At 39.3% G+C, this 14,443-nt stretch overlaps 1 protein-coding gene across 1 annotated transcript in view; it reads left to right on the top strand.

The window, feature by feature from the left end:
- Nucleotides 1–14,443, top strand: part of LOC119652330 (cGMP-dependent 3',5'-cyclic phosphodiesterase-like) — a 291,653-nt gene that overhangs the window by 14,287 nt on the left and 262,923 nt on the right. The window contains exon 2 of the mRNA XM_038056342.1: nt 7,314–7,430. Coding sequence (XP_037912270.1) covers nt 7,314–7,430 — 117 coding nt within the window. The remainder of the gene's footprint in view (nt 1–7,313; nt 7,431–14,443) is intronic.

The raw sequence follows: 14,443 nt of genomic DNA, 5'->3' as shown, positions 1-14,443 counted from the left end.
CTCTAGTATTCATCATTAGCAGATATACACCGGATTATCATCATTAACAGTTTGTTGACCGTCAGCTTTTCGAGTTTATCCTCCGGGTTCCAGTCCCAGTTGTGTTATTTTGTCTCGTGTCTGCAAACATTTGAACATCTATGATGAACCTAAACCATGCATATTGTTAGCGTTGATACTTAACTCAACATCTTCATAACTATATCCTCCGAACTCATGCCCCTTCCCAGCGCTTGGTTCAGATTCCTTCTCTGCATCGGAAAATTTGGGCAGCAAAACATGACATACTCTAGATCTTTCGATATGTCACTTCATATGGGACTCTTCAAAGTTCAGTTTGGCGTCAATCATCACACCCAGGTATTTAAAAGCCGTCTTAGAGATGATTGTATTTTTACCTACTTCGTTCGTTTTCTTATTCGACAACTGCTCGCCCGGCTCTTTCTAGTCATCTTTACCGTCGCGTAGGCCTCAACATCGTCTGAGAGCTTTTCTATAAAAACTACACCCACGTCATGGAGAAAACCGACAATCGTAGCCTTTTCTGGGATGGGAAATACACATGACATTTCAAAGCAGGGGATTCAGTACTAAGACCTGTGGTACCCTCCATTGGCCTTAATCCGTCCCATACCGGAGTGTCCTTTTGCCAAATATCTAGGAACACCTGTGTCAGCCAATGCACCTTGAAATGAGTTCCTGTTTGCGGAGTTGAATACGTTGTTGATATGCAATGCCAACAGGCTTATTAGGTTTGGGAAACAAATCTTTAAGCACCCCTCGAAGGTGTTGGCGAAAAGGTAGGGATTAGTTCGCAATACGAGCCTTAAAGTTTTGTTGGGGATGCCATCTAAACCTGGGGCCTTATTAGCACTGATTCTACCACATATTTCCTGCAGTAAATTTTCAGTAACTGGAGAGACCATGTAACAGTTTGCTTTGCAGTGGTTTGGTGCTGAGGAAACCGAGTGGCAACAATCTCGTTCAGAAAACAGCTTTTCATTACCACCCTGTTAACACCACCCGAAGGGTTTATATCATCATCTTCGCCCACGCGTTTGAGCAATTCCTTTTGCTTTTTCGAATGTACTCTTTTAATTGGCTTTGCAGTAGCCTGTGCGTCTCCTGTCAATCGTGCTGGATTTTCCTGTAAGCCTCTGGTAGAGCCTCCTTGCCTGGAACATGTGGCTTTCAAAGTTTTAATTTCGTTGTTTCACCATTAATTGGGTTGCCTAGTAGCATCGCATGCTTCTGTCACCCATTACTTGAACTGGGTCACCTTAGAGAGCTGTTGAAAATCCGTCCTCCTCAACGTTCAGTGAGAGCTTTTTTGGGGCTTAATTCGCCTTGACCCTCATGCGGATTCCTAAAATGACGCTCCCATTTGTTAGGTAAACTGTAGACGCTAGATCACTTCCTCTGATAATTAATGAGGTTCCAGCATATGCGAGTTTCACGTCTAACTCCATCAATGCTTGAAGCAGAATATGTCGCTCAAATTCGTTGTCCGGCTGCCCCATTCAAGAGCTTGTAGCTTCTATTATATTTTATTTAAAATGCAATTGATAAACAATTTAATTCCTTGTATTATTCTAATATTCTGAAACTTTAATAATATTAAGGATCTTGTGAAGGTCTTTGTCTGGACTAACTGTCAAAATATTGTTTTTCAAAGTCAAAGCGCATGGTTCGTTGGTCACAGAAATTGCACGCTACATTGCAACGCTCCACTCCCAGCTGAAATCAACGGGGTTTTTCGTGTGGTTTGTGGGTGTTGGTGGATTCAGCTTTCGCATGTGTCTTTGTGTGTCCTTGACCAGAAGCACCAATCCGGTGGTATTAAGGGTGGACCTAATGTCGAGTACAGGGACGGTGGATAGTCTAAGGTTCTCTCCGTATACCAGCTTCGCGAGACTTACACTGAATTCTTCGTGAGGCCGAGCCAAGTAGGACGAGTAGCAGGTCTTGTGACCAAGAAGGATTGTCCTGTGCTATTATAGCGACTTTCAGTGTCCGGTACGATCTTTGGAGCATCTAATTAGTCTCCGGGTGATACACAGTTGTCCTTTGGCGTTTGGAGCTGAGGAGTTTAGCTACGAGGAAAGGCGAGACTGGAACTGCTTTTTTTTTAGAGATTTCTCAGCACACCGTAGCGGGGAATCCACTCTCGACAGAGGACTTCGTTAAAAGTTTGTGCAGAAATGTCCAGGTATCGCTTTATTCCACCGCGCGTGAGGCAATACCTGATGCTGTGTGAGTCTTGTAAGGAACCAATTATCTCGAGATGGGTTGTGCGAAAGCGCTTGGTGCATCGAGGGAACAGGCCTACCTCTTTCCTCACATGTTTCGTAGTTTGGCACATCTGGCATTCGATGAGATGCGAGGGGATTTTGATCTCTGCAACACGAGCGTTAGCAACTACTTTATCATTTCTAAACATGTGTTGAAAGTCTGAAATGTGCTCGCTGATAGAGCTCAGGTGCTTTAGTTGAAGATCGAACGCTTTGTCGAGTTTGGAGCTCCGTCAGCAAAACCAACTTCTGCGGACGGGGAAAACGCTTTTCACCAAGTCGGCGCCTCGTTATCGCCAATGCGCCCACATATTGGGCACCACGGACGTCGAGAAGAAATCCAATTGAATCGTTTAACTACAGCTTTCACCGACATACTATGTATGTTCATATGTCCTCCTTGTTCTTTTTTCTGAGAAGTAACCTTATCTAAGCGTTCGATTGTTACTTCCTGCTTTCAGGTTTTAACTTCCGCTTGGTCTTCAGACATCTTTTTAATGTTTTGTGTAGAACAAAACCTTATTAAAATCGGTTCATTGTCTGTTTGTTCGTTTGTTCGTCTGTCTGTCATATGTGCTTTTCTTAGAAACATGTACACCTATTGACACCTTGAACTCCCCATAAAAGTAAAAGAGCGTTGAAATTTTTACTGAATATAGGCATGAGGAGTATACAGTAAAAGGTGCGGATTAGCACTTTTCCAAACAGATGTTAATTTTGACATTAGTTAAAAATAGAGGAAGTGGTAGTGTCCAAAAAGGGTCAATTACTTAAAAGAACCGTTCTCTCCGTACTCTCCAAATATCGGCTCAACTAAATTATTTTATTTGCAAATTTACTGCTAACTCCCTTAAGTTCGTTCTAGATCCGTAAAACTTTGTAGTAATATAGAATTTAAAATGAAGTGTCATATTGGAAAGTTTGGTGGAACTCCTCCTGTTATTAGCAAATTACTATCCCCTAAGAAATAAACACAACATTGAATATTCAACATATATACACTACGAGCTATGTATAAAAGGAAAATAAATAAAAAATCCACAAAATCTTTTATTTACACCTTAAGTGCCAAGCTTCTGGTTTCCGTCTTGTTGATCGTACTATGAAAACTTCTTGCTGGATCTATTTAATTTCAGCATTCTATGTTTGCCTGATATGGCTCACAGCCCAAGCCTTTCAATTCTGGATCCACTTTCACCTCTCCAAGGATCATTTCTTGGAAATAGTTATTATTTCCGGATGGAACTCGTTTTCATATCAAGAATATTCACTGGGAAGCGAATAAAGTGTTCGTTGTCACCCGAGTGGTCCATTACACAGATCTTTACGATAAGCTGGACACTCGGGATGGCTGGAGAGATCTTTATCGATTTGCCAAAAGCCGACACCAACGCACACAAGATATCGAACATTCCTGTTGCGTTAGCGACAAGAATGGACAAATTTGTTAATCTCCTACTTCCACTAGCCCTGCCGACATTCGGAACAATTCCATCGGTCAGCGTTACTAGTGCTGCAGTACGAGAATGCTTCAAGGCTTAATTGGGAATCATCTGAAGTCGCTTCGGCCACGAAACCTCACCAGAGGTATACTGGTATCATGCGAACCGGGATAGCTTTCTTGAATATAATACATCTCTCATTCCTGACAACCGTATTCGTGACGTGGGTCGAATAACAGTGAATCAGCCGGTTTTGTCAAGTACTGTGAAAGTACTGACGTTAAACATGCTGCGCGGTTACTCATGGAGAAACATTGTAGGAAGCATGACCCTTTCTACATTGCATTCCTGGATCTAGAGAAAGCGTTCCACCAAGTGCTACATAAATCCATCTATGATAGTATGCTTTGCGGCAACACCTTGTGACAGAGGTGTGTTAGGTCAAAAACACTCCCTGTATCTGTCGGTGTTCATCAAAGAAGTGCCCTGTGACCACCTCTCTCTGTTCTTATTATGGACACTGTCACACGGGATATTCAACGTTCAGCTTCCTATTCATTGCTTTATGCAGGTGATTTTTTCTTAGTATCTCATAGCAAAGATGATATCGAGCAACTTGTCCAAAAGTTGAATGATGGTCTTATGCAACAAGGTCTGAGATTGAATGTTTGTTGACCGATCAGTGGCAGTGAGCCGACCAGAACTTAGTGATTCAAATATCTCGGATCAATTCTATTAGCCAACGGAAACTGCGTTACGAAATTACTTCACCCGTTAGCGCAATCGGATGAAGTGGTGTTCCACAACTGATGTTCTTTGTGATCAACATATCAACGAATGTCTCAAATCTAAAATTTATCGGAGGGTCATCCGCCCTGTCGCCCTTTATAGTTCTGAGTGTTGGCCAACTATAAAAATGAACGGCGCTTGCGGTAATAGAGACGAAGGTAGGCGTTTTCGATGGTATGGTCGTATAATTCGCGCTAACGAGAATTCACTTGGCAAGATTGATTTCAACCTCGAAGTCGATGGGAAATGGCCAAAGTGCCCGCCGAAACATCGTCGGGTGGTGATTTGATCACGACTAGCCGACAAAGGCTAAAGACAAAGAAGGAGATTTGATTTTCAATGCGTCTACAAGTGATAAGCCTATTATAGGACAACTTGACCGTTGATCAGGTCTCTATTGAGGTACTACGGTCGCTGTATATTGACTGTCGGTAGTCCGTTTATTATTTTCCCTACCTGCACATTTGGTCCATTTCGGTATCAGCTTCCCTTCACATAATAATATAGTCTAGCGATCTGGTTATACTAATAGAGATATTGGAGGGAAGTAGTTGACTCCTTTAACTAGCATGAAGGGATTCATTTTCCTGTTGTCCTCATTGCCGACATCACAGAAGTAGCTTGCGCTTTCGATATTGTGGTTGTTGGTGTAAGCCAGTTATATCTCAACCAATCTGATTTTGATCTCAAATACTCTTGTAAAATTAATATCGAAGATGGAGTCTTTATTTTTGATCGCTAATAATCAGATTGATGTAATATTGTTCCTTGCAAAGACAACATTACAAAGCGTTAAATCGAAAAATAAATGCAGTCATTAGAATGTTAAGGAGGATTGTGGCTTTTCTAGGACTGTCTTACCGGGTTTTCGTAGGAAGCCTAAAAAATTAAGTACTCGTCAAAACTGGTCCCGAAAGACATGGAATGGCAAAAAGACTCCGGGTCTGCACCTACTACCATCCACCTAGCTTGGACGGTGTTTTCAAACACTTGGAACTATTTTCCCGTTGTTCGAAATAAGTGGATGAAACAGAACAACGATAGTGCCATAAAAGGAGGTGACATGTTTCTATGCCAGGACATAATCAATACCAGTTTTAGAGATTAAGTAAGAACGAGGCTAATGGAGGATAAGAGACTGCTAGTTAATCCAACGGCGATAGTGAAATTTTACATTCTGATGTGCGGCCTTGTCCAATGTTTACTCATTCGGAAAATAGGCAGGTACACACTGGATGATGATTTTGTTCTAACAAACCTTGAACATTTTTGAACCCAGAAACTAAGCGCCATTTGTCATGGGGTGCAAAGATTTCGTCTCTACTGACGATTATGTATGTTTGTTTGAAGAATTACCTGGGTCCAATGTTTATCAAGTTGCCGGCACTTTTCTCTTTGAAGTAAACTGGCTTGGAGCCAGTTTATACTTTTTCATCTAAAGCTCTCCCGCCAAACCAAACATGGGAGCTAATTTAATTTCTGTTTGCTTCCGGAAATGATGTTTCCAGAAGCTACGCACATCATTTCTTATTCGAACATGTGCAGAAATAATGTTACCCTTATATCACTTAATTTCAAATTAAACATCACTGTGCTGGTATTACACTGGACATCTGCTAACGTTAGTATACCAATGCATATATACGGTTGTCCTGTGAAGGGACTAGAGAATGAAGTTCAATTAGGCGTGTGGTGACTGTGAACTTCAACTCGTGTGCTATTATTATCCTGGGGCACGACATATTGGGGTGGTGCTATTGAAGGGCTTACAAGATAGTAATTTTGCTTTTAGCTACTTGCATAAAAGCATATAATATGTATACATGTCCAATTCTGTAGTACTTAGGATCTAATTTCTGACAATATTCAGTATATGAGTTTAAAGTGTGGAGATGTCTAGTTTTGGGTATGTCTATTTAAATTTTTCTGGTCAGGTCTGTTTATCTTCATTCGTATATGTACATATCTAGATCTGCACTTGATAGATACTTGAGCAGAATAGTTATTAATTGGAATGGAAGCATACGTCAAAGAATGATAAATGCTTTCTTTGTGCAATGTTCGGTGTAGGCTTTTTGCCTTATCAAATCAATCATCCTTAACTTTTTTGATTGTTGTCGTTCTACTCCCTAATATCTAAAATCATTAATTTCTATTTAAGGCACTTCTATTTAAGGCGTAAATATAATCTTTTGTTATCGTTCGGCTAATGTGCTCATCGTTAATATTGTCAATTTTCTGTTTTGTTTTTGGCGTCATGTGCAATACCTTTTCGAATGGCAGAACATATAATAATTCTTATCATTGTGGGTTAGTGTTTGCGCCCTAAATTTGGATACATAAGTAAACTAACATAACGGGGTCAACACTTTGTTTTACGTCACATCTGCCGACTAAAGACTATCTATTAATTGATTGAATGTTGCTAATTGATATTAAAGTATGTTCCGCTTTGCTGCATTTTCAAACCCAACCAGACCGTTCAAGTTTGGTTTCTGGAGCTTGGGTTTCGCAGATTAGAGACTACAATTTTCATTGTCTGTCACATAACACCTAGGAAAAAATTAGCTCTGAACTCTTCGTTTGAAAGCTGGTTTCCATAGGGAAACATGCCCTTAATGTATGTGCCTTATTTTTAGGAGGACATATCAGGTTCTTGTGTCCTCGTTTAACAAACTTCCAGTTTTGAACTTCCAGGCTCTAATATCACGGACTTACCTTATATTGTAATAAATTAGAATTTGTTTTTGATGATATTCTCTCTAATGAAACCTTCTCCATTCTATTTCAGCTGCAGGAAATGACTGGGGCCCCATACGTATTTCTCATTCCATTATTAGCTGCCAGTGAAGAGGGCCTAATTCAAGTCATTGGCGATAAGGTATTGGAGAAGGAAATTCGATTTTCGGTAAGTATGAATACATGGGGATGATATCCGTCTCTAATGTGAAATGTTGATGGAAAATCCATTAGATGAATCGATTTGCTCGTATAATGGGATGTTTTTCATTCCATCATGTGGAAAATCAATCAGCTCTCGCTACCTTCAGTGTTTAGGTTATTTAGCTAAATGAGTTCACACAGGAAAATCAAAAACGGTTTTCTATTAAAATTAAATTTGATGTTTAGACGGAATTTGAATTTAATGAATTCGACGTTTTTCCAATCTTGGGCGAATTTAATATCTTAAAGAATGTTAGCGAAATTGAAGAGTGCTATCAATCCAGCTTAAATTAGGTTGTATCTTAGAAATTTCCTCTGGAATTTTTCCAAGTACAAATAACAGGAAGGTGAAATTTACCATTCGAAGTTCTGATTACGGAAGTAAGTCTAAAACTTTTAATCGGAAAACATTCACAAAGAAAAACTTATAATAAGTTTCGTCCTTGTCCTGTGGAAAAAATGGGGACAGTGACAATGAAGTCCAAACGGACGAGAAATGTTTCGCGTCTCAGGAAGTAGATTGCGTGTTCAAAAGACTATTTCTTATTGGATAATTGTAGATATGTGGATAATGGTAGAAGTGCTTACTTCGCAGATTATTGCTGAAAGCTACAAAGGACTCACTGAAGGACTGACATCACGATTACCTCATTATACTACTCCGGCAGCAATTTGAATGAGAAATATAGTGTGGCAGTTAGAAAATAATTTATGACTTTGAGATTTTATTTTATAATATCTTTTTTTTTGAAAAAAATTTTTGAAGGATGTGAACGATTTAAAAGAAAACCGCGCGAGTTATGAATGGCCGAATTTTATGCAAATCGGAACGGCCTCTCCAGTTGAATCTTCAATAATTCTAAAGTAGTTATTTCAAGATAAAGGCGAATAAACTGTAAAGACCAGGATGTGGTATTGGTATTGGAGATGGACAATGATCATCCTAAGTGGCTGGCGAAGACCAAGAGGGGATAGCTATCTCAAAAACTTAAAAAGATGGCGAAACTGACCGGGAAGGTCCGTCCGCAAATATGAAACTCCATCGAAATGTCGACGAGGCGCTGCTTTCGTGCTTATATGCCTCTATGCTCGCTAGGTTCGGGAATGGGGGGGGGGAGGTCCACATCGGATCCAGAAAAAAATACAACCAATACGGAACCTTGCGTGCGCCTATAATAATAAGAATAATCTACACGCCAGTTGAATTGGAATTAAAAAAAATAACGACTCGATCATATCTTCGATTGATGTTTTTCCTGCCTCAAATGCGTTTTGAATCGTCTTCGGGCCATTCTATTGGAGGATGCTCCTTCTGGTAGAAAGTTCTGCGAGGTTAAAAAGGAGGAGGGAAAAAGGAAGTCCTCAAATTAAAGAAATTAGATGGAATTTTAAAATATATGTGTAATCTAAACCATAATTATAAAAGATAGAAAACAGGTCGGGAAACGGGAAGCTTGACGCTTCAGGTATAAAAGGTGTTGTGTTTCCCTATGTGAGGAGCATAACGCAGTTCTCCATTGACTGATAGCATTGACTTGAGATATTTAAATCGCTCAATTCTGTTAGTGGCATTGACCAGCCCAGAACTAAGCGATTTAAATATCTCGGGTCAATGCTATCAGCCAAGAGGGCATAATGTGCAAAAGGAAGTTTATTTGAGCAGATATCGGAATGGGACATCTCTCGGGGCTTAGATTTCACATAAGTGTTTTACATAAAACCTTAACAAGGGCTGAAGAGAAGTAGATTCTTCATAAACGCGACTTTAATATTTTAAGCGAAAGTCAATTATTCTCAATAATGATGACGTCAACATCTTATTTGCATGACTTTGGAAGCAGTAAATTCACGCGAAATTGCTAAGTTTGAAGTGGCGTTAATTGCCAGATTTCCATAAAATTTGGCATGTGTATACGAAATATTGTCTTCTATATTGGTGCGAAGTCCTAAGATGAATTTAAGGGGGTTTTCAACCAATTTTTAAAAGTTGGTAATATACTATTAACAAGTTTATTTGAGCAGATATAATGGGACATATTTTGAGACCTAGTTTTCATCTAAGCGCACCATCCTGATTTTTTCCGAAAATGAGCCCTGTCTCACTTTAAATATGTACATTTTGACTCCTTACTCAATTACAATTCACGTCAAAACTACTATCAGATTCGGAAAGAACTAATTGACACCTTTCATTCGATACCCTAAATGATCATATTCGATTAAAAAAAATTTGCCAGCCCCCCTTTACATGTATGGGATCTCCCCTTTAAACTGCACGTAAATTTCACTGAATGCGTGGGATTGCATAGTTCCCATATGTCCACCAAATTTCGTTTGGATCGATTTAGCCGTTTTGAAGAAAAGCACGTGTGACAGACAGACAGCGAATCGATTTTAATAAGGTTTTGTTTTACAGAAAGCCTTAGAAAGAGAAGATATTCAATAATCAATCAAAATATCTCACCCAGAACTGTTTGATAAAATTTTTCACTATTTTGGAAGTTTGTTTCTTTATCTTATAATTACACATAAAGTTGCTTTTTCTTTTGTTAGAAATTCCTAATAAACAATAAACATTAAAGAATTAGAAAATGGATAATAAGCAGCAATAAATATTTCAATAATAGTAAAAGTGTACGGGAAATAGTTAGAAATAATGGGAAAGACAAAAAAAGTGCTTCCGTTTATCACAAAACAGGTCGTGGCCGACCTGCGAAAATCTAGTCGGAACAAATAAAAAGACAAATTTTGCGGGACAATCCGAAATTTTGTCCATAGGGAGGGATACAGGGTCTATACTCCGAGGAAGAAGCCACTCTTTTTCCAAAAGAATATTAAAAAAGACTTGTATATGCTCAAGAGCTATTTATAAACCAGAAGAGTTTTGGAAAAGTTTTGGAAAAGTTTTGGAAATTTAACATTTTCGGTTCCGATGCCCCGCAATTGGGGTGTGGAAAAGTAGATACTGCCTTAGAAGATGGTAACATTGTACCAACAGTTAAAAACGGCGGTGACAGCATCATGGTGTGGGGTGCTATGGCATTTAAAGGACTAGGGTCCCTATACATATATGTATAATACATAATCCAGGAAAATCTCACTAAAGTGGGTTACCTTAATATACTGAGGTAGCACATACCAGCTACGATAGCGATGTTGGGGTTGCTTCATGACGACGACTCAAAACAAAACAGTCATGGTCATTAAGTCAGAGCCCGAAGTTAAATCCGATGGAGCACTTGTGCGCACACGTCGAAATGCAGCTACGAAAAAGGGAGATAAGGAACAAAAACGATTTAGAATATCACATAAAGGATGTTTGCAGCTCTATTCCTGCGGAAGTTACCGAAAAACTGGTAGGGGCGATGAAAAGAAAACTTCTCGCGGTTTTAGAAGCTAATGGTCACCACATCAAATACAAATTTACTCAATTGTTGATATAAATTTATTATCTTTTTTTTTTAATTTTGAAGTGTCCAAGTAATTTTTGGCTGTACAAAACGCTAATTTTCTGGTTTTATCACTATTTTTCAGTTAAAAATAAAACTAATAAACTAATAAGCTAAGAGCTCGTATTAGTTCACTATTTCTGTATAATACCTTCTCGACTTGATGGTCCAAAGTCTTTTAACGATGGCTAACACAATAGGTGGCACTGAATAAATTCAACCGACACACGGAAAGTTACCGCGAAATAGTTCTTTTTGGCCATATATTATGAACAAGTCGGGAAACCGGAAGCTGGACGTTTCAGGTATGAAAGGTTTCGTGTATTTCTTATATAAAAATATTTGAGTGCGCATTTGCCCGATTAGTACCTAGCACCTAATATATGCACATAATATATATTATGTGAGAGTATCCACTTTCAGGTGATATTGACTTTCATAGTCTTCAATTACCTACCTCTAGTAGCTTTGTACTGATGAAGGGAGTAAGTTGCTCCCGAAATATATATACACAATCAAATAAAATTGTAGTTTGGAGTAAGTTAGTGGTCTATCAATTTCAGTGACCAGATTTTCTCACTGAGTCCTTTGCCCGTGAGATTGTGGGCGGCTGGCGGACATGAACTGCGAGGCGATGTCTACTTTGAATATACCGCCTCGATGCGGGCTAATGAATGGCTAGATATATATGTGAGTCCTTTCCACTCATTGATCTGAAAGGTCTGAATGACTAACTATATGGTCGAATGGATGCTTTGGTAAATACCTCCTTACGATTAGGTAGTAGACAAGTATTGCGTAGTCAATAAGAAAGGGTAGTCGTATTCCGGTTACTGACTGACGAGGAGGTATGTCTTCACCAATGATTAGCTAGTTAGCTTAGTCACTATTTCTTTTAATATTTGCCGAGTAGGCAGCTTTAGCTTCAACCTACGTATTGTTGTGAATGTAAGAATGTAAGAAAACAAAGCATATATGTATGTATCCTGGCTGTGAAACCTGGTAGCCAAGACTGCACAACAATACTCAAATGACTACAGTTACGGTAGGAAGATATCAGCGCATGGTTGATATGTGATCACACCACTAATTTGTAAAGCATAGAGTCTGGTAAAGCTTGATTTGTTCCATGGATTTATTTCCGAAAATTTTACACTCTTTGTCTTTAAATTCGTCTTGAACCTCGACGGAGACTTCAGCCTGACGGCTGAGAAGAATTCGTCCGTGGGTAGTGAATTTCCTGTTTATCAAGATTGTGCAGCTATGAGTGAAAAACTGATACAAGTTTAAAAGCGCTTTGTATAGTTACTCGTTCTTATTGTGGGAAGGGCTCGACGAATATTTGGTTTAACAAAGGGCGATATAACGTTCTTTGGCGATTTGATGGAGGAGTAGCAGTTGATGATAAAGCAGTTCATTTCCTATGTCCATTTTATCCGCTGCCTACGTGTACCTACTGGACAAGAGTTCCAGCTAATCACTGTAAAATGATGTACTTGGGTACCCACCTACTTCTGTTGTTGCTTTCATCTATTCGGATTGAAGCTAGCCATCCTCATTTGGTTTCATAGAAGCTTGGAACTGGTTACAGTGAAGTTTTTATATACGTTTCCCTTCGAGGGAAGCTGAAGACAATCTTTGTTCGCTATCATAAAGTTTTTTTTAACCCGCCTCGTTTCAAAAAATCTCCATTCTCAATATACAACAACAATTCTATCCATCTCATTCTAAAACCAAGTTCATTTCGGTTAATCAATAAATTTCTTGAAGATAATATCATTATGCTAAAACCCTTCTAATATTTTACCAACGCAATTTCATCTTATCAAAATCAAGCGAGTCTTCCCAATTGAATTATGTCCTAATTTTTTTCTAAATTGCTCTTCCTAATTAATTTGCTCGTGTTCTTTTGTTGCCTTTAAATTATTCAGTTCATTATTTTTTGTGCGTTTTTTAATTACTGGCGTCTAGCTCCAAACAGTACTGGAAATTAGGCTATTATTGATACGAGAAGGCGCTATTACTTGAAAAATTAGTTTAGGCAATTTCTGGGTAACGGAAGATTATATTAAATCCCGGTCCACAGTCGATCTGGAGATATCAGAGAAATATACACAGATATTTTTCCTTTAGATTCAATGGGAGGAAGCTGAAAGTGTAGACTACGTAGGCTTCTTGGTTTCGCTGGTCATTAACTATGCTCACTTTGCTCGCTGTAATAACAATAATTGTTAAACTAATGAATTATAACTATTGAACGGATAAAATAAGAATTTATTGGGAAAAAGGTTCGAGTTGCCCAAATTTTATTTGTACCAACCATATTTAAGGAATCATCTTTAGAGATAAAAATCTTAAAATTGAACCCCAACGCGCTAAAATGGCCACAATGAGCACTCAAAGGACGTAATACAATATTAATTACAATTTTCATCGGTAATTACTAAATATTAATAGGTGGCTTGATAACAGAGGACATATCCTTTTTTAAGGTTCTGTGTGAAACAAAACCTTATTAGAATCGATTCGATGTCTGTCTGTCCGTCTGTATTTTTTTTTGAGTAGGTGGAAATTTTTAAAGACGCTGGCCTGGACACGGCAGCGTGTGAGGTTCTTAGCCACTAAAACCACCCATGACTCCCTCCAAGCCTCGTGGAACCATCATATGGTGTTACATCACGGGGCGGAGTCACCTCATTTTAGCTTGGCCCCCCTTTGTCTCTACGCGGCGTATCTGACCGTGCTTTTCCAGTCTCCTCTGCCTTTCGCAGTTTGCTCTGGATAGATGCGACCATGGAGTTGATCGCATCCCAGTCTTCCTGACATTCTAACATTCTTTGCACCAGATTTTCTGGTACGAGCACCTCTTCTAGAGTCTCCTCTAGGTTCTTCCTTTCCTCCGCAAACCTTGGACAGTGGAAGAATACATGCTCTGGGTCCTCTTGCAGTTTGGACAATCGGGTTAGGTATCTAGTTTAAACCTGAACGGGTACTGGCGATATTCTCCATGCCTCGTGAGAAACTGAGTAACCTGACCCTTTCCCGAGTGTTCCCAACGCTCTTGCCATCTATTTAGAGATCTCTCCATTTCGGCGTTCTTCGTCTGCGATAAAGGAGAGATAGAATTCGCATTGTGTATATTCGTCATCTCATCTGTCAAGATGTCAATGGCCATCATTCCAGAGATGACGAATGTTGTATCCTCAAGGATAGTCCTGAATGCCGAGCACACCCTTAGATTTGTTCTCCTGTAGACTGAACTCAGTTTGTTAGTGCTAAATGTGACCTGCAATTCTTTTCCCCAAACAGGAGCTGCATAGAGCAGGATCGAACTCACTATCCTAGCTATAAGCAACCTGGCAGCATGCCGTGGCCCTCCCACGTTCGGCATCATCACACAGTGCAGTGGATGCTTTGTCATAAGCATATTGCATGTGTTGCTTATAGCTAAGATTCCCGTCTATTATCACTCCCAAGGATTTAATGGTAGGCTTAGAAGTGATGATATAATTCCGAACTTGAATACAGC

The sequence above is a fragment of the Hermetia illucens genome, chromosome 3 (genome assembly GCF_905115235.1).
Source record: "Hermetia illucens chromosome 3, iHerIll2.2.curated.20191125, whole genome shotgun sequence".
NCBI classification, from domain to species: Eukaryota; Metazoa; Arthropoda; class Insecta; order Diptera; family Stratiomyidae; genus Hermetia; species Hermetia illucens.
Note: the sequence above shows the minus strand (reverse complement) of the source record. Positions and strands in the feature narration are given on the sequence as shown.